Here is a 26,325-nt window from a genome sequence, read left to right on the forward strand (position 1 = left end):
ATTACTCTGTGGGCGGGGCTCTGTAGTACCGCCTCTGGGCCTCAGCCTCATTATTCCCGAGCGGATTGTTTGTTGTCAAAATGGAGTTCTTACTTGGAAATCCGTACAGCACTCCCGTGGGCCAATGCATAGGTACGTTAGCGCTGCAATTATTCATTACAAATGTAATATTTAATCTACCATACACAATTTGAGCGTGGACAAACATTTTGTGTTTTACTACTGGGGTTTACGATACGAAAATAGCGAGCTAGCAAGCATCATCATCGCAGCAAACGTCATTTTACGTTACTTGGAATGAGCTTTCAGCTAATGTTATCCAGCTCACCTACCTAACATAGTCAGTTGTAATCACAAGTACCGTTACATTACGGAAAATCATTCTGCATGTGTATAACATTAGACAATGCAAAGCAGTTGTCAAGATTATGAATGACAGGGAATTGCATGGACAGTGTAGTGACATGGCTTAAAAGTGGCTTGCAGAGCCAAGGGAAATTTCAATATTTCCTTAGTTTCTGAACAGTAGTTGACCACACTGCTTGGTCCGCCTGGTTGGTTTTAGTTTTAAATCTCAAGGCTCTGTGTTGTGGTGCTTATTCGTCCTGCAGAGGAGAATATCGAGGGCGTGAGGCCTACCACATCCTTTTGGTTGCATTCTCTCTTTGCATCTTTCTGGTTGTTTGCAACACTGCTCAGCGATAAACAACTTCTGATCCAGAACAGTTCTCACCAAGGCTTAGCCGTACCCTTTATCCTGAGAGAATATAGCACATATGATGCGAATAGCTTCTGTGAGATCTACAGGAAGAAATGTTTTGTCTGATAATGCAAAAGTGTAGTCTGGGTGCAACAATGTATGTTTCTTTTGCTTTGATTCCTTATTGGTTACATTTAAATCTATTAAGGCTTAGTTTTGAGGAAGTATCCACTTTAGATTGCCTGAATATCACCCACCCCACAGTACTACACTGTAACAACATCATTACTGTTCTGTTCCTTTTTATATAGAGAACACCATCTTTGGTTCTAGATACTTTTCTACCTTGACTTGACTGTAATTGCATTTACCCTAAATCGTTTTCAATTGATTTTGAATGCCAGTGTTTATGCAGTTGTGTAAAAGATCCTAAAGATATTTCCTGTTTTATTAACGTGTAGTTAAGTCTCTGCACAACAGACGTGGACCACACATTTATTTGTCACAATGTTGATTTGTGTTTACCTTTTTAAGTGAATGCAGCAGCTGTCACAGATGCATTTGTTGATTGCATATTTTCTTCTGTGAGTACTGCTCTTTTAGAAATAGTCTGTGTAGATCTCAGACTTTCACATGTTCTTACCTAATCTGTTTTACAGTTCCTAGTGATAGAAAGTAGATAACAATGTTTTAATCAAGCTCCTTAGTGCACTGGATAGAAACAGTTTGGAGAAAGGACTTCTATAGGAGTTAGAGGGCCTTTGAATTCACCTCTGGCCTGTGTGAGTGTTGCCCACCACCCACTGGTCAGCTGCTTTGTGCTTGCCATGTCATCCAAGACGGCCCTCAGCTACCAACTGTGAGCATCGTCTCAAACATTTTGCTCTACGGAGGTCCTTCTAGGTCATTCCGTGGGCTGTATGCAGCACGTCTTGGATTTCCCCATTTCACAAAGATGGCTGAATCTCCAGCCTGATCTCTCCGGTCGAGTTGCTGCGCTGTGCTGAGTTGTACAGCCAGCTGTCCGTTTAGCAGAGCAGAAGGGCAAAGAATCAGCTTACCTGAAACAATGAGAGAGAGAAATCAACAGAACAGATGCTGAGGGATGCATTGTGTGGAACTTTATAGACCTTTTTTTATTTCCTGAGTGACTGAGAAGGTGGTGGAGGGGTTAGAGGTGGTGAATGAATGACTTTTTTTCTTCATGCTGCAGCTTCATGTTCAAGGCACTTTGCCTGCTTTTCTCCACCTGTTTCTCCACCTCTTTTTTCCTGAAGGGAAACATATTGGTCAGAGGCTCAGGCTATGAAGCAATGCAGTCACTCAGTGAGTCGTTTTGGTAATGCAGTACTTCATTCACAGATTTCGACCGATTGAAACAAAATACATTTTAATGCACCAGTATTAAATGGATGGAGAAAATAAATTGAAAGGAACCTACCCTGTTTATAATGAAGCACTTTTTGTATGGGAATCTGTCAAGCTTTGTAGGTAGTATAGGTCAGTTTGCCATGTCATCTTTTTATACAACTGACTATTTTCATTTGCAGAATATCATACAAAAATGAAAAGTCTAAATTTAAAGGTACACTGTGTAGGAATTTCTCCCATCTAGCGGGGAATCATTTAACGAGATAAAGTGCCTCTGAATGCTGGTTAATTCTAGGGGTGGGAATCACCAGAGGCCTCACGATACGATATCATCACGATACTTATGTCACGATACAATAGTATTGTGATTTTAAACATATTGCAATATTCTGTGATATATTGCAATTTATGACCTTTATGATTGCTGCAAAATGGGATTGTCAAGCAGACAAACTGACCAACACATACATAATAAAAGATCGATACTCGGTGTCTGTGTATCGCTACAGTATTGCCACGGAAAATATCGCGATACCATGCTGTATCGATTCCCCCACCCCTAGTTAATTCTATGTTAAAAAGCTCTGTACATATAACCAGAATTAGGAGCCATTTTCAATATTTAGGCGACCAGCTTTGGCTAGCAGCTGTTGTCAAACTTCTGCTATTGCTGAGCTACATAGAGGAGGAAAAAGTGAGCAAATACAAGGACAAGTGGAACATTTGTAGAGAAAAGAAGAGTCTTTAAAAAAGATCAAAATGTGGATAGATGGGGCCAGAGAGTGACAGAGATGTGTGGCTTTGTTGGCAGCGCATGGCACAGCCTGCCACCGTTAAAGCCATGTGATCGACTGGCTTCACTGGTGGGGTGTCGATTCCCAGGACTGGGGGAATTGACACACCACCATGAATGATGGACTCAGCAGCAGGCGTTTCACTTCATTAGCAAAGCTCTGATTGTTCAGTGACATTCCAGCTCATGGAGAGATCAGATTTTCTTTTTCCTTCTCGTCTGCCACCCATGCTCTGTCCTGTCTCTTCTTGACCTGGCAATCCACTTGAGGAGATTACATGGAATATCCCAGTGGCAGTAGCTGGTTAATTCCTCCAAACCTATGCTTTATGTGCATATTTTTATGTGCACATGTGCAATGTGTTTTTAAATGCTGCTCATGTTGTAATTCACTTGTATGCTCTCTATTTTCATAGTTAAGTGTTTGTAAGTGTGACTCAGAAAAGAAAAATGAGCTAATTAGCTAAATAAGATGCCAGTCTCTCTGTGCTTGCTCAGTCTGTTACAAGTTGATTAGAGAGGGATGGTAGAGCATTAATAAGTCATGGCTGTCAGGCTTGTCCAATGTTGAGCCTCCCAAAAGGAAGGCAACACGGCCCAGTGAGAGGCTCTTGGCCTGGGCATGACACCTGCTCGGGGCCTCTGGGTTTCTGGTAGACAAGCTCCTCCTGTCCAAGCTCAAGAATCGTCTAATGACAATCTATTGAGTGTCAGTCACAGGAACTCGGTCTCAGCTCACTTTGTTAGAAAACATTTTTCTGTTTCAATGTGAAATTCACCCCAGACGACTGTGATCCTGATAGATATCAGCTTTCACTGACATGATGGATGGATTCTGGGGACGGGAGAGGAAGGGGGAGACAGAGCGATGAACGCAGTGATGACTGCAATGCCACTTCATCACTCTAGCTTCTCACAGTCTGGATGACACTATGTTCTGGCTGTAGCTGGAATGCTATGAAATGGTAGGGTGGAGTTTGAAAACCTGCGTGGCTTCTGTTTTTCAGCTGTTTTACCAGTTATGACTGAGTGCACAGCTGCATCACACCCACAACCAGCTTCACTTTCCTCCAAGATGTTAGCTTTCTTCTTTCCAGTTGACTGTTTGGTTCATGTAGGTAATATATGAGAGTTGGGGGCATCGGAGCAACAGGTGGTGGATGATATTTTATAGCACATGAGCGTTTCTTGCGAGACTTGGAGATAACGATGTTGAGAAAACTAAATTGAATGAAGAAATGTAGATGTCTGATTTGTCTCATGATCCTAGAACCAAGGTTTCATCCCAACCCTTCTGACAAATTAGTCTCCACTTAGACTATTAATGGATCTTGCTTGGTCAGACTGATATTTCTGTCATTTTGTCAAGCGATTCTTGACAAAACCAGAACAAAACACATCCTAGCAAGTAGGGCTGGGCGATATGACGATTTATAACAATATAATTTTTTTTTATCATATATAAACATATCGTATCTGTTGTTCTATACCGTTTCTATTACGATGTCGAAAAACCAGCTGACGAACTGCGTTGCGGCAATATTTGTGTGACTCGGGCGATGCTTTACGTTCTGATCCTTGCACGTTCTGTTCATTTTGCACCGAAGTTCCTAATAAAATGAGAAACCACTCGTTACTTTTCATTTGTCAAGTATTTAATTCACACAGGAGTATATACAATATGCTTTACCATGTGGTTATTTCATATAGATTATTTATTTATTTATTTATTGAATTACCAGAAAGAAAACATGCTATATCAGGATATAATTCATATCGTTATGAAGATATGAAATTGCTTATATTGGGATAGAAGATTTTGGCCATATCGCCCAGCTCCACAAGCAAGACCCTGAAAACATGTTCTCTCAGTCACCTTTTATACCATTAATGATGGGATCCAACATGAACACAGTATTTTCTGCCAAAGTTAGAGAAGTGTTGGTTATTTCACAAGACATTTTCTGTCTTTTTTTTTCTTCCTCTCTCCGCTTAGCTCACTGGTTTGAAATGGGTGGGGGCCGGGGCTCTGTTAAAAAAATGTGTTTTCACTAGGGGTGCACGATTCAGAAAATTTCACGATTTCGATATCGATTTTTAGGCTCAAGATTCGATTCAAAATCGATTTTCGTTTTCAAAAACGATTCTGGATTAAAAAAACGATTCACAGTATGTAAATGTAGTTACTTTTCCCATATGATTTCAGTAGACATACAATAAAAAACATATTATATTAATAAATATTATATTTTTTATATATATATATATATATATATTATTTTTTTTATTATTATTTTTTTTTTATTTATTTATTTATTTTTGGAAGTGTATGATTTTCGGTAGAGCTTGAATCGCGATACAAATGTGAATTGATTTTTTTGCACACCCCTAGTTTTCACGTAATGTACACCAATCAGGATTCAGCGACACCTGTCTGATGACATGTGGTGGGTTGTTTGGCTGTTAATCCAATCTGATCTAACCTCACCCACACAGTTTTTGAGTGTTTTAATAAATGATTCCTAGAGATTTTTTTTTTTTTAATTACTTTAATTGTTGCTTATTCAATTATATAAATGTCATATGTTACAGAGAAATGCATATGATTTGAAGCCAAGGTTATAGGGACTTTAAAGTGTAGAAACAAAATGTATGGCTGGATAAAAAAAGGGACATTAGAGAGACACCTGTAGATCTCTGAAGTCTGTCACCACATGCTGACTCGCTTACTTCAGATGTTATGTAGGCTAAACCATGGGTCGCTTTAATTAGTGTTCATCGACCTTAGCACAGGCGACATCCACGCCTGACTAAAATGCAACATCACTAGTGAGACAGCTTCCAGGGTGCAAATATTGGATTGGGTATTAAAACTAAAAATTAGTTCAACCCCCCACAGGTTTTAAGTTGTTGAGTAGCCAAGACTTAATCACTATTACTCAGATAAAACTAAAAGTAAAGTATTTACAGGCAGTTATATGTTTCTCTTCACTGGTTGGTATTGTCTGCATTTTAACTGACATTCTGTTGTGTTGTAAACAATGTTGGGTTTGTGTAAAAAGCCACTAGCTTCCTGTCTCACATCACATAATACTGTAGTGTAAACTGAATAAACTACACGACAGTGAGGACTATAATGAAGGAAATTCAGGGCTTACATTTATTTTTAGGTTCACTGGTACCCCTACATGAAACAAAATGTAGAGGCAAAAATTAAGGGACACAGTTTTTTTTCTTTTAAAGGTATAACCTTATATAAAAATAAGTATTCTGTTAAACTTGTGTTTTTCTCCAGAGAGGGCCACAGATGGAGGCCTACAGAATGAGGACTGGACCCTCAACATGGAGATCTGTGATATAGTAAACGAGACGGACGAGGGGTGAGCTGCTACACATTCTAGAAGTTAATCATTGATGGGTTATAATTTGCTTAATCAAAGTTCTGGAAAAGATGTGTGGTCCCTGAATTGGTCAGTTCCACAACTTAATGGATCTTTCATTGTTTGTCACACTAGCTGACTGCGTGACTCAAGCAAATAATACACTGACTACCACTGTGTGCTTCACCAACATACACCAACCCACAGAAAGCCTTTTGTTTTCTGGAGGTGTCACTGACTAAATGAATGAAATGTTTATGCAGTCTCCTGCATTAAAACATGTCTAAGCATTCATAAGACACAGTGTAGATTCTGCATCTTATGTGAGAGCACAAGTCACAACAAAAAACATAAATTACCAGATTTGCATTTTTCAAAACTATCTGTCTTCTCCAGAATTCAAAAATGTTGTTTCTTTTTATCACACCATAACAGATCCAGATCAGGTTTTGCATTTCAGCATTTAATGGTGATCTAAAACATGAATGTACAATAAAACATATAGTTCTGCACTTTTATACCTTTCTTCCAAAACACTATTGAGTTCAGTTGTGGTTATATATCCTAGAAAACATGTTTTAGTTCATCTACAGTAGGGCATATCAAGCAGCACCGTTTTGTAGCCTAAATAAATGTAGTAGTCAATGTAATTTTTTTTTCAGGAAGAATATTGAATTTTTCCATTTTTCCCTCAGCACTTTCCCTTTTCTCTTTTGTCCCCTGCTTTTCACATTATTCATGCCTACACACACACACACACACACACACACACACACACACATTGTCTTGGCATGCAACATGGTGCCCTCTCTGACACACACACACACACACACACACACACACACACACACACACACACACACACACACACACACACACACACACACACACACACAACCACACACAGAGAGGGAGTTCAGTTATACAGAATGTCTTGTCTTCAAGATGTTTCAGTGAGTTAGACAATGTTAGACAATTATCTATTTCAGCTCCCCCGCTCAGTAAATGTACCGTAGCTCATGAAGGAGTTCATAAAAGCGTTCTACGTCTCATCTGCAGTGAAGAGACGGGTAGCCAACCTGAAGTCTTTACGCATAGACAGCTTTGATCTTGCCTTGGGAGAAAACAGATAGTCACTCACAAAGAACAGAGATAAACAGATGGTGTGACGGCGCTTCTCTGTTTTAGTCAAACAGTTATGCTGACAGACTGACTGGCATCTGTTATTGTGGCACAGAAAATAATTGATTCCAACAAAGTCAAAGATGTTATGCCTACTATCAGCTGGGGTGCTTTATCCAGCTGTGTGTTCTCTGCGTTTTCCCTCTAGGCCAAAAGATGCCATGCGGGCACTGAAGAAGAGACTTGGTGGCAACAAGAACTACAGAGAAGTGATGCTCGCACTAACTGTGAGAACTTTCTACTTTTAGCTTCTTTTTATTGTAAAACTGCCATCAATTTCTCTAGACACATCAGTAGGAATTGAATGACAAAATGGCTTTGAACCTTGCAACATTTCGTGATGGTTTTATTTTCAGTAAGCCCTGTCCGAATTTGTTGCTGCTTCTCAGTGTGTAAGCCACATTAAAGGATTGCACCATGCAAAAACTTAACCTCTCCAGACCTTGTCATTTTATTCCACTATGTCTCTCCTCATGCAAAATGAAAGATAAGCAAAATCAGACAGAAACAAATATCCCTGACAGTGGGTGTCAGGGGTGTTTGTTTCTGTCTGATTTTGCTTATCTTTCATTTTGTTCATAGCAGCCTTGCTGTTTGAGCTGTGTTCATATCCACCCACATCGTTTATAGCTCTGCTAGTTTAAAGCCCCTCTGTGTAATGAAAGCATCCTGACTGAGAAGTCTTCCTTTTCTCAGCTGCCTCTCACAAACTTTCCTGCTTTCCAGTTTTTTTATTTATTTGCCAGGCAGGCTTTTGTCTCTCTTTAATCGTCTCCCTCTCTGCAGGTATTGGAGACATGTGTGAAAAACTGCGGTCACAGGTTTCATATCCAGGTGGCCAACAGAGATTTCATCGATGGTGTCTTGGTCAAAATCATCTCCCCCAAAAACAATCCTCCAACCATCGTACAAGACAAAGTGCTGTCGCTCATACAGGTATTGGGCCTTTTTGTGTTAGTGCTGTATTTAGTTTCTGTTTTTACTGACTACTCCAGAGGGCTTATCTAATACATTTCACTGCATATTGTGTATATACTGTGATGTGTATATATATATATATATATATATATATATATATATATATATATATATATATATATATATATATATATATATATATATATATATATATATATATATATAACTTAATGAAATCAGGTTGTTAAATGATTTGATCATTGGTCCTCCTCAGTGTGATGGTAACAGTCAGCTTTGTCAGTGGCATCAAGTAGGTCAGTGGTAGTCTCTGAGAAGCCAGGTGGGCACCGTATGTTCCACTTCCCAGGTGTTGCACCACAGACTGCAGCCTCCGGTGCTGTCGTGTTACCTGAGGTCACCTCGGCCAACAGGTGGTGTTCTCTGTCTCTCGTTCCTCTGTGCTCTGATTATTTATAGGGATTTGTTGAAGGTTACTCCTCTTTTATACACCTTTTTTCTGTCCTTTGCTCGGTCTGTTAACCGCATCAGTGTGTGTCTGGGAGGATCCCTGTCACCCATGACACAAATTTTTGAAACACTCCCCTCTTGACAGAAGGCTGCAGTCCATCTGGACCAAAACCTCATGCCACAAGAACAGTTTCTTCCTGACTGCAGTGGCCTCATCAACAAGGCCTGGGATCCCCACTGACAGACTCTGACAAACCCAACCACAGTCACTGCACGTTACATTAACACACATCCTGGACTATTATCCCTGGCCATTGCACATATATACTGTGCAATAAATTTTGCACATTCCCTGATCAATATTTTTGCACACCCTGCACAACCATACAGTCCTCCTTCTTTCTAAAACGGTTATATTGTACTTTTGTTATAGTGTTATTTACATACTTGTTATTGTTATATATCTACACCAAGGCAACAAATTTATTAATTTTCTTTTTTAAGGATTTGCACACATGACAGGATTATAAACCACTTTGGACTGATATTGTGATGTAATATCACTAATTATTATTATTTATTTTATTTTTTTATTGTACGTCTGTGTGTGTGTGTGTGTGTGTGTGATTGTGTGTCAGGCCTGGGCTGATGCCTTCAGGAGTAGCCCCGATCTAACTGGTGTGGTCCATATTTATGAGGAACTGAAGAGGAAAGGCATTGAGTTCCCAATGGCAGACCTGGATGCATTGTCTCCCATCCACACACCACAGAGGGTGAGAGGAAAGAAATACACATACAGCACTAACACGTATGTATATTCACACAGCAACGTCCTTGGGGGTATATTTTTTTCTTCCAGGTTACACCAGAGGTGGACCCAGCCATGATCAAGTACCTAGCCCCTGCCTCACCTGCCGCTGGGAGTCCTAAACCTACCCCAACCCCAACCCTGACCCCAACCCTGACCCCTGCCTCTGCCACACCGGTCTCCCACATGCCCAGCCCCATCACAGCAACCCCTGAACAGGTGAGGGGCATCGACAGCAACTTTCGACCAATGAAATGAACTTTCTGCTGCACTAATTGCTCGTAAAAGTGAAACTTCATTCTTTTATACAGCCCATTTCACCAGAATAAAGCAGGTTGATCCAGAGTTTAGCAGTTAAATTGTGAAGTGCATAGATTAAAGCAGATTACAAGATTTTAGCTGGATATCATGACTAACTCAACCGACTGCCTTCGAGAACATCTGCAGCACTGCGCTGATACTGAATAAGCCCTGAGTTTGTCGAAATTACTTTTGACCTTCTGTGCTTTCAGATCGCCCGGCTGCGCAGTGAGCTGGACGTAGTGAGAGGAAACACCAAAGTGATGTCAGAGATGCTAACGGAGATGGTCCCTGGGCAGGAAGATGCCTCTGACCTGGAACTGCTTCAGGTTAGAGGCACATGAATATATTATGAGGTCTATTTCATCAATGATGTGCCTGACATGACTTTATATTTTTCAACATACTTATGGAAATAAATCTGACTTTGTGTGTTTTTAAGGTGTATTGTAGATTTTAAGTTAATGTGGTTTTGAAGTGACTTTTAAGACTATTTTGAGAAAGCAAATCTGATGTTTTTATGAATGGGTCTGTCTAAAGATCATATTAGCATCCCTACTCTGAAACAAAATATAAATTAATATCAGCTCAACTGTTTAACTATATGAATTCCCACGCACTGTAAAAGATGTTAACTCAGAAAGCAAAAAGCTTTCCATTGTGGCACGTCAGTTGTAAAGTGTTGGAATCGTTTACAGCCACCAGGGGGAGTAGTGTCTTTAGTTTTCAGAGGAAACGCTCAACTCGCCCACTACTTATCAAGAACCAGTTGGCTGGGGTAAAATTCCTGAAATTAACAATTAACCAGTGGTATAGAAACTCATGCAGAGTTTAATCTCCACAGGCCAAATCCACTCAGGTATTTGTGTCAGCTGCAAGGATCTGGCCCTGTGCCAGTTGAAATGGTTATGTGGTAACTTTTCTGACTTTTTCTTTCTTTCTTTTTCCAGCTGCTAAAGAAAAAGCATTGACAGAGTATTTACACAGTTGAGCAAATATTTCTGACTTGCTCAACATTTGATGCCTTGTAAATATATATACATCCAGTATATTTTAGACAATGCCGTATAATATTGTATATGTCTGACAAAATTATTTGACTTTCTATATCCACTCTTTCTCCCTCTCCCTGTGCTTCTTTTTCTATCTATTGATATATCAATACATCTGATTAATCTGTTGATGTGCCAATCTATTAAGGAGTTGAACAGAACATGCAGGGCTATGCAGCAGAGAGTGGTGGAGCTGATTTCACGCGTCTCTAACGAAGAAGTGACCGAGGAACTGCTACATGTCAATGACGACCTAAACAACATTTTCCTCCGATATGAGAGGTATGATCAATTAAACCATAAGTCAGGCTTGATTTTTATGGCACAACAAGGACTGACATGAAATGCTTGTTTTTGTTAGGGCGCCGTTAACAGAACTTTGTTTGGTAATCTTTAAATTATCTTTGATATATTATTAATACAACTTTTTACCTCTCCATAACAGTGTAACGTACAGTAACTAGATGTTTTTGCCAGCCCAATGTGTAAGATCAAGACTTGGTCCAACATATTTTCATGGATAAATAATTGGTTCTCATTAGAACTTTGTTGTTTTGCCAAACTGTATTTCAATTTATGATTTTAAAGACGAGGCTCCAGCTGTGTTTATACCCAAGCTTTCCAATGAAGAATCACATTTTTGAGAAAACATGCTTAACACAGATTGAACACACTTTTTGCAAGTTCAAACACCACAAAGTTACAGAGCTCGTACGAAGACTCATTCCTTTTAAACATTCTGCGGCTTCAAACTGGTAAAATGTCTCTTTTGTGAGGTTTCTGAAGATGAAAAGATGTGTAAGCATCTAAACCTCACAAAGCTTGTGGTAAAACATTCATAGGTTTTTGTGCTGCTCACAGGTACGAGAGGTACCGGTCGGGTAGAGCTGCACAGAACAACGGGGTGAGTACCATCAACAGAAAGTCAGCGTTTAAAGAGCAGAAATCAAACACCCCAATTCTCTCTTGGGATTGCTTGTTTTGTATTTGCTTTTTGCATGTTTTCAGAATCTTTCAATTCTTTTTTTTTTACATTTTATTACATCTGCATTTACATCGCCTGTGGCAGTTTGTCTAAAATTAAGGATACTATTAGGGATGTTTCTAACAAATCTGTCCACATTGCCAATGTTGTGCCTGTTTTACCATTTAGTATCTGAATTAATCATTACTATTTATAATAGCATACACAATCCACTGCTGCATTAATATTTAATACAAGTGGATTGCATTTCTTTTTTTTTTTTAGCTTTATCAAAACTGTAAGAGCAAAACATAACTAGTCCCAATCTTCTATTTAGAGTGTACATTTGCCAGTATCAGTGATTCGCCAGAGGGTTGGGGCATCGCTCTCTACATCCCACATAGCTGTTTGTGTTTGCACTCTGTTGATCTTTCTGTGTGCTCTGTCTGTTTGTGTTGTGACCAGCTGATGGAGGCAAGTATGATGCCAGTACCAGGTTCAATCCTAGCCAGTGTGCTGGGATTGAAAGGAAGGGATGAATGTTAACACGTCTGCTATATGGAGCTCATGCTTAGTCTCATCAGTACCACTGTGTGAAACTAGATGCTGCCGTGCAAAGCGAAAAGACCGTAACTCAATTTTGGTCGTTATTGGGCAAATATCTTGAGTCAATTTTATTGTTTTGGGAATTGTGTGTTGTCTTTGCAGTAACTTCAAAAGCCGTAGAGAAGCCAAGGCAGAATACCGTAACATCAGTTACAGTTCTTTGTTTTTGTTTCATAGCACTTCAGAATGCTCAAATTGAGTTAAGGTACTCTGTAAATGTGATGCCCGCGCTCCCCACACACACACACACACACACACACACACACACACACACACACACACACACACAGCAGAGGACGACGCTGACACGCAGCACATGTACCTGACTGGGAAAGAAACCACCACGCTCGTTACTGTAAGTAGGCTACAATAAAACCTAAAAGTAAATGCGTATCAATACCCACTCACCTGTCTACAGGCATACACATCTATGAAGCGATATATTTCAATCTGATCTGTCTGGGCAGTCCACTCTCGTCCACCGCGCTGTTTACACAAACAGAAGCTCTACTCTACCTGTAAATAGCAAATTTTGACAAACAAGCTAAAACAAAAGCTGTCGGTTTGTAGTCTAACTGTTTATCTTCATTTGGCACAAATCTTGAAATATGGACAAATTCTTGTAAACTTAACTGCTGGCTAAACAAACCATCCTCTCTGCTGGAGCATCTATGGATGTATTATAAGACCAAAACAAACCAACGTGGCTACTTAATATGTTTGTTTTTTTTTGTACTTTATGTTCTTTAAAGTCTTCATTCTTGATGATGATGCTGGTTGTATTCTGGCCCTAGGGAAAATGTAATGGATGACCCCTGACCTAGGACTAGGCATTAATTAAGTACATTTGCACAATGATATGGTATTAGGCCTAGGCCCAATTTGTTAGGCTTGGCATTGATGAAAATATGATGGTATACACTCACTGACCACAATATTAGGAATACCAGTTGTACCATAAAATAGGATGAGAAATAGTATTGTTTTATTACAATTCTATACAACAATATTGAATAGGGTAATAAAATACAGTAGGTGCTAATGCTATGTGAGTTGAAAAGCCACTTTGTGACCTTCAAATACAAATTAATTACTTCTCATTTACATTATTTTATATTTATGTTTATATTATACTAAGCATAATTGTGCCATGATGACTAGATTTTATGTAGATGTCATCATTAACATCATGACCTGATTTAATTTAGTGATCAGCAACCAAGTGAGTGATAAAATGGAAGTTAATGCCTTTTGCCTTAGCATAACCCCTTATAATCTTGTAGATAATGCAAAGGCAGAGTACAGTAACTTCCGAATAAGGGTCAAAGGTTAAGTTTGAGTTTAAGATTTTTTTATGTAGATAAATAACTTAATTAAAAAAAACAAAGTATTGCCAAATTTCCAATATCCTGCCTACCACTCATTTGGCTGGACAACAAAATAAGTTTAAAGTCATTTTTCTCATTCTACACTCTGGCGAGTTAAGGTCTTTTGGCTTTGTAGGGCAGTATAGTATGTCCTTCCCTCCCCTCCTTCTTGTCTTCTGTCTCACACATCTGAAATCTTGTCCGTCATCATTCAACCCTCAGTATTGTTCCTGTGCATAGTCTCCAATCCACAACTACTGACCCTCAATGTTGTCTCAAATAGCATAAATAGTAAATACTGTAGACTTTCAGTAGGTACGAAGTATCCTCTCTGTATACAAAGTTTGTAATCTAATTTCTTCAATAAACGTATATGCTTCCTTCATTTGCTGGCAAAACCTCAAATATGCACTGCATATTGACGTTTACATGCATTCATAATTGTTGACGGCCATCTCTCTTTTCCTCTCCCTGTCCGCTTTCAGATGTTGAATGAGGCCACAGAGGACAACCTGATAGACCTGGGCCCGGGCTCCCCCGCTGTGGTCTCACCCAGGATCCGCTCCAGCCCTCCAGCCCACTTCACCGCGGGGGCCACTGCCTCCCCAGCCCATAACCCCACTACAGCCTCCCTATCATCTGCACTAGCTGTTATTGGTAAGAATAAAAGGGTGTCAAGTCTGTTTTCCAGTGTGGAGGAAAAGGTGGTGCTCCAACTATCATACACATACACTCTCTCTCTCATCAAAGCTGTAACATCCCTCCTCCCCAGTCTCCGCCGACCTTGGAGAAGCAGCAGAGTGTAAGAAAGGCTCATAATCTAGCTACTTAGAGGAAATGAGCCCAGCAACATAACTCATTGCTCGACACTCTTCCCTGCCAGTGCTAGCTCCCCTGTTGCTCTCGAAAAAGGTCTGTGCATGCTATAATACTCTGGTTAAAGCTTAGATGTATTGCTGTTCTGAATCTTTTTTCATAGTTGGCTACATTTCTACAGAAACAAAAGCATCATTCCCATGTTTTGTAGGAAAAGGGTTGTTGAGGCAGTTTTCATGTCGGTCTTGTCTTGGTCTTTCATGTCGTGATGTGATTTATAGACACGCATCATCTTCAACTCTTAAATCTCTAGACTCAGTCTATCACTCTGCCTTGAGATTCATAACCGGTCACGTCTATGGTACACATCATTGTATTTTATATGAAAGTGTTGTGTGGTCTTCTCTCCAACAAAGATGTGACACTCACTGGTATCTCTTTATCCACAAGGCTCTTGCTCTTTGAATACTACCATACTACCTTACAGAACTTCTCTGTTCCTCGGGGGACATTATCAGACTCGCTCTGCTGACTGGCCTTTGCTACATGTTCCACCAGCTCGGTCTGAACTTGGAAAAACTGCTTTTTAACTTTAGTGTACCTGACTCCTGGAACAAATTACATCACTTGCTTAAAATCAACTCACTTGTGCCTTTTGGACAATTTTTAAATCTGGTTTTAAACCTGCAAACTTTTACTTGTACTTGCTTTACATAATTGTACTTTCTTTTGCACCCTTATTATCCTAATTTATTTATCAGATCATTTTTCCAATTTTTCAAGTTTTATTGTCTTTCTATTTTTCTTATGATGGTTTCGCTTCTTTTCAGTGTTGTTTTGTTTTTGTCTTTGTAATTTGACTCGATGACATTGTAAATGATGGTCGCCTCTCCATGATCTCTCGAGTATAAATAAAGGTTGAACGAATTAATGAATAATCCGCCATCTATACTTTCTCCGTCCTCCTTGCTCTCCCCCTATCTGCTGTCCTCTCTCTCCGTCCCTCTCCATATGTAGCTTCAGACAGCGTGAGCGGTACTCTGTCCTCTCTACCAGTCCGCAACCAGGATGACTTTGACATGTTTGCCCAGACCAGGACCAGCTCTCTGGCTGATCAGCGCAAAAAGTAGGTCTAGATTTCATTTTACTTCTGGGGCAGCCCAGATCCTCTCATGCTATTATTCAGGGTGTCTTTTGTTTTAATTAAATGGCTATTCATAGCCACCTTTTATATTTAAGTAAAATCCACCCATGGGCACTTTTACACTAAATGGTTCCCCTATGTTCACTGTGTACAAGGTTGTTTTTTCCCCCCCCCGTGATAACGTTTAACTTTTTGATGTGCCCAATGTCCCTGCTCTCACTACATCTTCCTATGAGAATTTTTCCCTCATGCCTTTACTATAATGGCTTTAGAATACCTCCAGGGAATGGATGTTAATCTGGTATTTTCTTTTCTAAGAACCTGTTGCCTTCAGCTGTAAATTGAGGTTTTTAGGTGGAGTGAACAAAAGTGATAAAGTAAGGGCAGTTTACCTGGAGAGAAGAATGTGTAAAGTGAGCTTTTCTCTTCCTTACTGCGTTTGCATTATTGTCTATTTAGGCTGCTTTCTTCCTGTAGAAATTGCTTCGCAAGTACTATGGATTTGTTCCTGTTCTTGATGAATGTTGCAAAATTGCAAAAGGGTGTATTGGGTTCAGGGCATGAAGTTAACTTTTTTGACCACCAGCCACTGTGGCAGGTGGATTTTTAAATCCACCTGCCACAGTGACTTTTTTTTTTTTGCCTCATAAAGGTGAAAAACAGGAATTGCTGTGTCTCCATGATCCTATCCTGTCCTATTCATGGTAGCCTACTCGTGGACATTGCGCCGTCATCACGTGCTGTAGTAGGGGGGCCCGCCTTGATAATCCTGCATAGGGGCCCGGTGTTGGCTCGTTACGCCACTGCATATAAGAGATGAGATGACTGACAAAATCAGGAGTAGCCTACGCACACCACAACAACAAGAAAACACTGGTGAATGTGCACCATAACACGAGTTGTTGCAAAAAAATTGCAATTGTTTTTGTATAGTTCTTAAAAATAAAAAAAATAAATAAAAAGGAAACTTGTTTTGGGGAGAATAATAATAATTATTACTATTAATTAATTACTCTGGGCTGAGATTTTCTAGTAACCTTACCAAAAAGGCTCAGGATGCTGCAAATGTTGGTATAATATGAAAATGGCTGGTGGATTTAAGACAAAAAATAATAATTTATTGAATTAATCAAATATGAACATATCTGTCATTGTCAGTGGCTTGTTGAAATTTACATTGTTAGTTTCCTATCCTGGCCTGGGACACACATTCATACGGTTTAATAAAGTACTTATTGGACTTTAACTTATCATTGCACTTATAATAACGAGCGTAGCTGTCCTCAATTTAGGTCATCCTGTACATCTCATCTGCGTTTTTTCCTGCATTCGCCGTGTGTGATTGTGTGTGTGTGTGTGTGTGTGTGCGTCAGTCGTGGGGGAAACGGAGCAACAGCCTCGCCCGCTGCAGAGAGCCGACAGGATTGAAACAGCAGCAGCTTTCAGCGACTTTAGAGTGAAAAATCGTTACAGCGACTATTGATGTTACAATGTATACATGTTGGCAGGACGGTCTGAAATGTGTTCCATGGTCTTTCGCTGTACGTTTTGTTGGTAAATGTGAGATGTTCGAGTCACACACATGTCTCATCTTCATAACAGAAACAAGGAAATTAATTTGACCCGTTCTCTCTCCCGCTTGGTCAGTGGCTGCACGTGGGACTGCTGGGATTGTGTGAGTAATGAAAATGCGATAGGGGGCCCCGGCTGTCAATCAGTGTCTTCCAGTGATGCGGGCCCCTGATTGGACCAGGCCCGTAAGCAACCTCGCACCCTGCTTACCGATAGTTACGCGTCTGAATCACTCAATTCTCATTGGCTACCTGCCAATGTGGCAGGTAGATTGACAGTGTTACCTGCCAATTGCAAAATTCACCCACATTTGGCGGGTGGTCGGGTGTTAATTCCATGCCCTGATTGGGTTGTTTGATGGCTCAGGGGTCTGGACCATATAACAGCAATATCCCTGATGGCCAGAGATTCTCTCCCTCTTTCTGTCTTTCTCCTCTGTGCTGTGTTATAAAGGCAATATGGCCAGAAATATTATGAAAACTCTCTTCAAACATCTCTCATAATGTTGACATTCGACCAGATATTCATGGGAATAAAATATATTGTAGTATAATCAAAATGGGTGAGCATTGCTTGGTATTGTTATTGTTTACTGTTTTGTGACACTGTTAAAAAAACGTATCCATCTTAAATATGTTGTTTATGTTTTTGTGCGCAGTGTAAAGTACGAGGACCCTCAGACTCTGGGCGGCCTGGCCTCAGCTTTGGATGTGAGACAACAGAACACAGGAGGGGTGAGTACACTGATGCATGTAGTTTGATACAGCTTTTACCTATATATGGAGGTGGGTGCTGCGTTATTTACTGGCAGACGAGCTTTTCCTTTACCAGTCTGTCCTCAGCCCTTGGTCACTCCCTGCATGTGATGGTCTGTGACACTGTATGTTCTACAGTGACATTTGTTCTGTGTGCAGTGATACTTGAACTTTGATCAAAAGAAAAGGGCATAGGTTTGTGTATTGACTATTGCTATTACTGAATAGCTAAAACATAAATGTCTTGCAATGTGGTAACTGGTAACTGTGCAAGTGTTAAGCATGCCTGAGTACACAAAATATTATATATATTATAATTATATTATAATAATATTATTTAAATATTAGTTCTAGCAGTTGTGTTTTTCTTACAAAACATGGATTCATGGATTTTTCATTCTTTAAACCAGATATCAGTACTTTCTTAACCTTTGTGCCTCACTTTAAAACGGTTGCTTTAGATGACAAAAATGTCTGCGTCAAAAAACTGCTATAAAATGATCTATTGATTTTATTTTCACTGAGTTAAATCTTTTAACCAACTTCAGTCCTGGTCATCTATACCAAATATTCTTTCATTTTCAGAATGTTTACCCTTTAAATGCCAGTTTGTTTACATTACATAATGCCACTGTTGTTTTTATGAAAAAAACTACAACACAGAATTTGAATTATTTTTTGTATACTAAATGCTAGTTGTTGTTTTTTTTGCATTTCTAGAATAAAGTCGAAATGTCAAGAATAAAGTCGAAATGTCGAGAATTAAGTCAACATGACGAGAATAAAGTCGAAATACCATTTCAAGAATAAAGTAAAAATGTCGAGAATAAAGTCAACAGGACGAGAATAAAGTTGAACTACCATTTCGAGAATAATGTCGAGATTAAAGTTGAAATGACCAGAATAAATTTGACTCTTTATCACTTAATCACATTAGAGTGACTGTCCGCCATGCCAGCTTCCATGTAGGCAACATCATATGGGTTACATCCTTGGAGTGCTGCGCTCCCCTGAGCTCCACTCCTTCAGGATCAAACAATTAGATCAATTGTCTTATTGTGTATTGTGATACAACATATCCTCTCTGTATTGCGCGTAGGTGTAACCATTGATACCCTTGCATCTGTCCATTACAAGCTATTTCAGTTTGCAGGAATACGGCCACCTCTTCCAAGTTTGACGCAATTTTCTGCACAATCTCTTCGAAGTCCTAATCCTTATCACCATACTGTGTTCATGCGCTAAAAGAGAAATAATTTCCTTGTTATTAAAACCGATTCTGAAGTATAATTTCACGAGTTCATATAGACCTTCACAAGGCATTTTGTAGAAGATTATAGGTAAAGCTAGTAGTTTGGTTTATTCTCAAAAGTCCGATTTGATTCTTGAAATATCAAGTTTTTTCTCGACATGTGAACTTTTTCTCGTCATGTTGACTTTATTCTCGACATTTAGATTTTATTCTTGAAATGCAAAATAAATAAAAAAATCTTAATGTTCTTCCCCTTCATGTGGCCCTAATGCTCCGTCGTAGTTAATTAAGTTTTCTGTGTATTTTAAATAAAATTCCAACATCAGTTTGTAGAGAAAATCAAGCTAAGATTTTTGTAGTCATTCTTCCTGTCCGAGCACACAGACACTTCTGAAACCTGAACTGTAATACACCCATGTAGACACACACACACAAGCACACACACACACACACACACACACACACACACACACACACACACACAGCGGTGATTGTGCATACCATCTCTTTTTTTTAAGTTACCTCAGGTGCCCTATGCCTCGACTGTACTTTTACTTTAAGGAGTTCAAAGTCTTTTTTCCCCCTTTTTATTTTCCTCATTTTCATCTTTATGGAATGAACCTTTCACGGTTTTCTTACGTTCTCCCCTCTGTTTCTCTCTCTTTAAATGACAGCCATCTCTTGCATATTTGACTTCTCCTCTGTCTCTCTCTCTGCACTGTGTGCTATGCTGTGGTGGGGCCTGCTACCTTTCTTCTCTTGTGTAAGGTGTTGTTCTGTTGTTGATTCAGCTGAGGGTAAAAGGGGATGATAACCCAGCAGATCAGGAGCTGCCCATAGACAGCTGGCTTATTACCCAAGGAATGGTGAGGACTCCATCCTCAGTGTGTCCTCCTACCCCTCCCTTGTGTCCACCGTCACCCCTGCTCTCAACTTCCTGCGGCATCATCCATAACCCTCATGTGCTGCTCTCATTTTCAGCCTCATCTCACTGCTCTGTACTGGAATGCTTGAAATAAGCCCATACCAGCAAACATATTCCCCCTAAGAACATCCACTTCCATTCCATACAGATGTTGTACTCTAGTGTTGGGCAATATGACGATACCTAAAGACATGCTGATTTTGCTGAGGTAGCCATCTTTTTAATATCTGTTTTATTGGTTGTATTAGGCCATTGCAGGCAATCTTGCAAATCAATAAACAGGACTTGATTTGTTAAGTATTAAGTATTTAATTTGCTGGATTAACCAAAAACAGACTTATATCTTATATCTGTCTAGGTATTTTATTGATACAATCAGTTTATCAATTTAATTTCCAGGAAACAGTATGTATCGCTGCGGTGATATAAAATTACTTATATAGTGATATAAGATTTTATCCATATTGCCCACCTCCATTGCACTCTATTGACATGGATGCTCTTAACACTATACCCATTACTAATGCTTCGCACCTTAATGCCACGCCTTTATGGATGGGTTAATGAGCCCGACTGGTCACCAGGAACTTCCATCAGCTCCATTCATCTCTTAACAGTCATACACTGAAACAGCAGGGAAGTACAGATACTACTGCTACACAGCACGGTTAAATCAACAATGATGAACATTGTTGAAGTACTGATAATATATCATCCAAGCATTACAAAAAATAAGCAAAGGGATGCTGATTTGCTGTGTAGTGGAACGTATTTGTCAGCTGTCCTCTAACTGTCTCTGGATCTTAGATAATACAATAGATGTTACTAACGACAACCTCACACGTCTCACTCTAACAAGAAATAGATCTAGTTGTAATATTTCTAACACTTTAACAATTAAGTTGATGGTATGACTGAATATTTCAATACAAATGATAACACTTTGAACTTGTATCAGTGTAATTGCTGCGAACCATGATAAGAACAGACTTCTTATTGCACACTTTTCTACAGCATTTTCTCCCCTGTTCACACAGCTGCATGCTTTTTTTTTTTTTTTTCTGTGAATGACTTTCACTGCCCCACTGCCTTGGCCTTTTATTTTGAAATGCTCCTTCGCTGCGTTAACTGTGATCTCATGAGGAAACCCCACCAGTGTTTTTGTAGTCTATAACAGAGTCTAAGGGCAAGCTTTTTGTTTTCTCTATTCAACTTTGATATCAGATCAACACTACATGTGGATTTTGACTTCATTGCATAGGCAGTGAAAGGATGTGGAAGACTTTTATGTATTGTGTGTGTGTGTGATTTTTTTTTTTTTGTAAACGAAAAATATGCAAGTTACTTTCCCAATATCTCTAATTCTTACTCCTAATGGATGGACTTACAGCTTTTGAGCCCAAAAAGTGGGTTGCACTATGTCGCTGAAAAAGGATTTTTTTTTACAGCCATATAATGCAACACATATTGCCAGCATTCCTGATTCACTGTGATCATTTGGTTCCCACACAAACTCAAACACGCGCCATCCACCCTGACATGGCTTCATCACAGTCACTGCACGCCATGCAGCGTTCATGTGTGCAGTGTGTGTGTGTGTGTGTGTGTGTGTGTGTGTGTGTGTGTGTGTGTGTGCGCGCGTGTGTGTGTGTGTGTGCGCGCGCTCCACGTATGTGTATGCTGTGGGATTGCCCTGCCTCTCGACAGTCCCTGTGCTTTCAGCTTTTCCCATCCAATCAATCTCTTAATCACGTTCAAGCGGTTTGTTAATTAACTAATGATGTGGAACAATTAACACTGCTGTGTGACATTAGTCGGCAGCTGTTAAGCCATGTCAGCACCGCAGAACTAATGAAAACAATACACAACCTGGGAACTTCCTGTTCTCATTGAAGACAGCTGAGTAGCAGATTGTTGCACATGATGATAAAAAAATAAGAGCACAGACCTGAGAGGGGTTGAGTGTGTCGTTTGAGCAAATTTTCTTTTTGTTCTCATTTTTATTTTTAATTGTTTTAATTTTTATTTTAATCATCTTCCTCTCCAAACCTTTGGTGATTCCTATTCTTGATATTTTTAGTGTGTTTGTGTGTGTTACAATTTTTCTTTTTGTTGTTTGGGTTGGGTGTCTTTCTGTTGTGTGGCTTTGGTGCTGCCCCGTGGTTTGTCCATGGCTTTGCTCCATAGATCCCCGTATCGCAGTCCTCTGTCATGGATGACATAGAGGAGTGGCTCTGTGCTGACGTGGTGAGACTTCTTTACCTTGATTTATATCTTTTTCTCTTCTTCCTCCCTCTCCCTCTCTCTTCTTCCCTCGATTTTTTTTTTTCTCATTAATAGCACATTTCATCCATCCATCTCACATAACTGGATTAATTTGACTTTAGTTTCCTTTGACGTCACATCCTTTCATTCACTATAATCTAATGAATTTCCACCAATGACTGACATATAACAGTTTACCGTGAGGTTTGACTTACAAATGCTAACACAGTGCTAATGATAGTCAAGTTAAAATGGCTGGTATGAGCTCCTTTAACATGTGCATGTGGAGGTTGTGGAGTCAGGCCCAAGAGGGCTCCTTGTGGTCTTCACCTGGGAAAAGTGTGGAAGGATGCATGATTGACAGATCCTTCATTTGCCACTTTGTATGGATATGTCTCAGTTTGTGTGAACTTTACAGGTATTTGACTTGTATGATGTTTTTGTGCATCAGCTTATTGTGTTGCTGACTGTACACTAAGGTTTATTTCTGCCTTTTGACCGTCTCCATTGATGGTGCCAAAATGTTTATCTTCATGACTTTTTTTTTTTTTTTTTTTCCCTCAATAGAAAGGAGATGGTGCCGAGGAAGGGGTGACTAGTGAAGGTATGGACTCTGATCACAGTTGCATATGTTCCACTAACTCTAACGTGTGTGAAGTTTTGTTAATTTTCATCCCTTTTTCGTCGATTTGTTTATTTCAGAATTCGATAAGTTCCTGGAGGAGCGAGCAAAGGCAACAGACTCTCTGCCATCTCCCCCCGGAGCTAACCCTGCTCACCCTGCTCACCCTGCTCGTGCCCCTGGTGGCTCCCACAAGAAGGCTGAGCGGACGGAGGATGCCCTCTTTGCCTTGTAGACTGTTCTCAGAGAACCTCGACGTCTCTCTTGGGGCATCTAAAGGTCCTCGCCCTAAATGATTCCTCCCAAATCCCTCCAGTCCCATTTCATTGCTGACTGCCAGTGGTGTAGCAAGTGACATTCACCTCCTTGTCATTCTCTTGCCACAGTGTTGCTCTAACATGCAGAGGTCCAACATGTTTACTGTGCACAACTGTGTTGGTTTTTACTGCGTATGGATGTATTAATCTGTTAGTGTGGGATTTACTTCTCGCAGCCCTGCATCTCATTTGTAATGCTTCACCAAAGGAAGACAACCTAACGTGTCTGATGTGGTTTAAAAATGTGGTATATTACTGCGAGATTAATAGAAAACGCTCACTGCAGGTCCATCCATTGAGTCAGTATGGAAGCATACAATTAGGATTATATTGTGTTGCTTTACTACATTCAGCTAATTGCTAATTTGTGCATTTATTGTTTTAATGGTTTGTTCTGTACTACGTACTAGTGTTGTGGTTATGGTCGATCCATGCAATTTTCCTTTTCTCCACAAATACTCCAGTTAGAGCTCTAGTCATGCTTTTAATACTGAGATATGTGTGGAATGGAACATGTTTTATTACCCAATTTGCCAGAAGCAGTGTGTACAAAAGACTCATGTTAGTAGGCAAATGTTGCTAACTAGGAATATAATAGTTAAATCATAGCTACTATTTATGAGTGTATGCGAGCATTCCTTTAACCAAAGGGAATACAAAATTAAATATCTAAAAAGCGCTAGTTAGGATTCTCTGTTATGTATTTTAAATGGCTAAGGGGAAGGATCGTGCCCATGGAATATTACCCATCAGTCTTTTCACTCCTCTGAAAAGCTACGACAAATTAGATTCCCTTGAACAATTGCAAACACTTTTAGCCATTCCAAAGAATCTTAAGGCTTTAATGACCAATAGCCCTGAACTTTACCTGTTGAAAAATAATCATGTTCACGTGTTATGAGTATTAAGGGATCATGAACATTTTCCTTCCCCTTCTATATTAATGACTGTGCACTTTGAAGCAAAAACAAATCTTTATTTTGTCCTTTGTGTTTACAAGATGGTTACTATTTTTCTAGGGGATGGGAAATGGTCTTTAGATTGACTTCATCTTGCACATAAATTTTGTAACTGTGTAATTTTAGCGCTTGTTCACATAGAAGTGGATTGATGGACAGTTGAATTTATCATTGCTTTTAGGAATTATAAAAATGACAGATTGGGGCATTTAAATTATCAGAATGACCTAGCGCAGGCTCCTTAATCAACTAACAGACAAAACCTATAGCTAACAATATTGCACTGTTGTAAAGGATGTATTCTTATAGGTAGATCTTCACTTACTCTAATCTATGTAATCTATATACCTCAAAATGCAGGAATTTTAGTTTCTGTGTCTGGTTAAATAGTAATATCCAAAAGGCAGAAAGGTTTATGTATAATTTGATCCCCTGATTATATTTTTATAGTTTATGTAAAAAAGAAAGAAACAAGTTCGTCCAACCCTTCTCCGTTTATCTTTTTGTGGTTGAGGCTGAAGCATGCAGCAAATGCAATTGTACTTTCTTTGATTTGTGCAGTCAAAGACGTACTTTCATTATCTATGTATTTTCATTCTGGTATGATTCATCTGCTCCTGTTGGAGCTGCAGCCAAGCATTTCTGTAATTAACTGATTTCAGCAAAGTAGCTCTGACTGGAGTTTGTCTTTGGTGTATGTTGGATCACACTTTGAGGCAAAAAGCATTCTTCATTCCAGCTCTTTTGCCGAGGCTCGTTGCTCTGCACTTGAATTTTCTTTTGTCTTTAAGTCCATTTAAGACCAAAAGCCTTGTCAATCATGGCATCTCAACTTGTAAAAGCCTAAGTCATGCATCAACATTACTCAGTCAGTATTGGCCTTTCACTAGAGGGAAATATTCACAATTTGTTATACTTTGTTAACATAAATGCAATGCAATTATTTGTGACTGCATAATCAGTATGATTACACATTTAAATGTATTTTAGTTGAGGAAAATGTATGATTAATTAAAGTTTAATGATTAATGGTTATATAGGTTTAATATGGTTGCCAGGTAACTGAGATAATAGCGTTAAATTTACAATCAACCATTGTGTTTGCTTTGAAAAACTTTTACCATGCAGGCTGAACAAAGAGGATTACTAAAAATGTAACAGGAGATCCTTTGAAAGGGAACTAATTTTCTGTTTGTATGTTACGTATCTCTGGATCTGTAACTGAGTGTATTGTGTTACTTGCTTTTATGAAGCTTAATTGCAACATGTATTCCTCTGATTATCTCAAAATGGTTAATGAATGTCTTTTAATACTGATGAAGCAGACATTAAGCTGATGTTTTGTGGACATGGAAGAGAGGCTTGATTTCTGTTGGTGGGTGTCCCATGTCTGTTTGGCTGTGCTGTCTGCTGCCATTAATAATGGTCAGATTTTTGTTTGACCTAATGCACGTATGTAACTGCCCAATAAAACACTAGCAATGTGTGACCTCTACCTCACAACGGTTTGTGGTTAATTTGCAATTAAGGGTTGTATGACAATCTCCTGCTGCTTCTTCGTGAACATTCTGATGCAACTCGGCCTCAATCTTGCACTGTACTGGCCATTCATTGTCACATGAGCCTCTCCCCCCCATCCCCATCCACTATGCTTCAATAGATTACCGTAGCACAACAAATGTAAACAAATCTCAACAGGTTTTTTTTATAGACGTTTGCTTACTCCAGTTGCTTGTGGAGCATCAATGACAGGTTTCCGAAATCAATTATAAAAAGTGAACAAGACATG

The 26,325-nt window shown here is 39.4% G+C and overlaps 1 protein-coding gene across 8 annotated transcripts; it reads left to right on the forward strand.

The window, feature by feature from the left end:
- The first annotated feature begins 4 nt into the window (after positions 1-4).
- LOC116059654 (TOM1-like protein 2) lies at positions 5-26,036 on the forward strand. 8 transcript variants are annotated; one of them, XM_035996979.1, is made up of 17 exons: positions 5-132; positions 6,160-6,244; positions 7,575-7,653; positions 8,213-8,362; positions 9,451-9,585; positions 9,672-9,839; positions 10,133-10,249; positions 11,121-11,254; positions 11,834-11,876; positions 12,402-12,410; positions 14,395-14,566; positions 15,737-15,851; positions 18,100-18,175; positions 20,240-20,314; positions 22,561-22,620; positions 23,206-23,242; positions 23,341-26,036. In XM_035996979.1, the coding sequence occupies exons 1-17, from the start codon at positions 81-83 to the stop codon at positions 23,493-23,495; spliced, it is 1,662 nt and encodes a 553-aa protein (XP_035852872.1). In that variant the 5' UTR covers positions 5-80; the 3' UTR covers positions 23,496-26,036. The 8 variants fall into 8 exon arrangements, 7 of the variants coding, with proteins under 7 accessions (XP_035852872.1, XP_035852874.1, XP_035852873.1 ...); XR_004896250.1 differs by lacking the exon at positions 23,341-26,036 and having other exon boundaries at positions 20,217-20,314; XM_035996981.1 differs by lacking the exon at positions 20,240-20,314.
- The last annotated feature ends 289 nt before the right edge of the window (positions 26,037-26,325 follow it).

Source organism: Sander lucioperca, chromosome 21 (genome assembly GCF_008315115.2).
Source record: "Sander lucioperca isolate FBNREF2018 chromosome 21, SLUC_FBN_1.2, whole genome shotgun sequence".
In the NCBI taxonomy this organism is placed as follows: Eukaryota; Metazoa; Chordata; class Actinopteri; order Perciformes; family Percidae; genus Sander; species Sander lucioperca.

What these genes read in the sequence shown, in the direction of transcription:
- LOC116059654 (XM_035996979.1), top strand. Translation starts at nt 81, where the DNA reads ATGGAGTTCTTACTTGGAAATCCGTACAGCACTCCCGTGGGCCAATGC. An exon ending in ATCTGCACTAGCTGTTATTG is followed by an intron (nt 14,567 to 15,736) that starts GTAAGAATAAAA and finishes GTCCCTCTCCAT; the next exon opens with ATGTAGCTTCAGACAGCGTG. An exon ending in GACAACAGAACACAGGAGGG is followed by an intron (nt 18,176 to 20,239) that starts GTGAGTACACTG and finishes TTGTTGATTCAG; the next exon opens with CTGAGGGTAAAAGGGGATGA.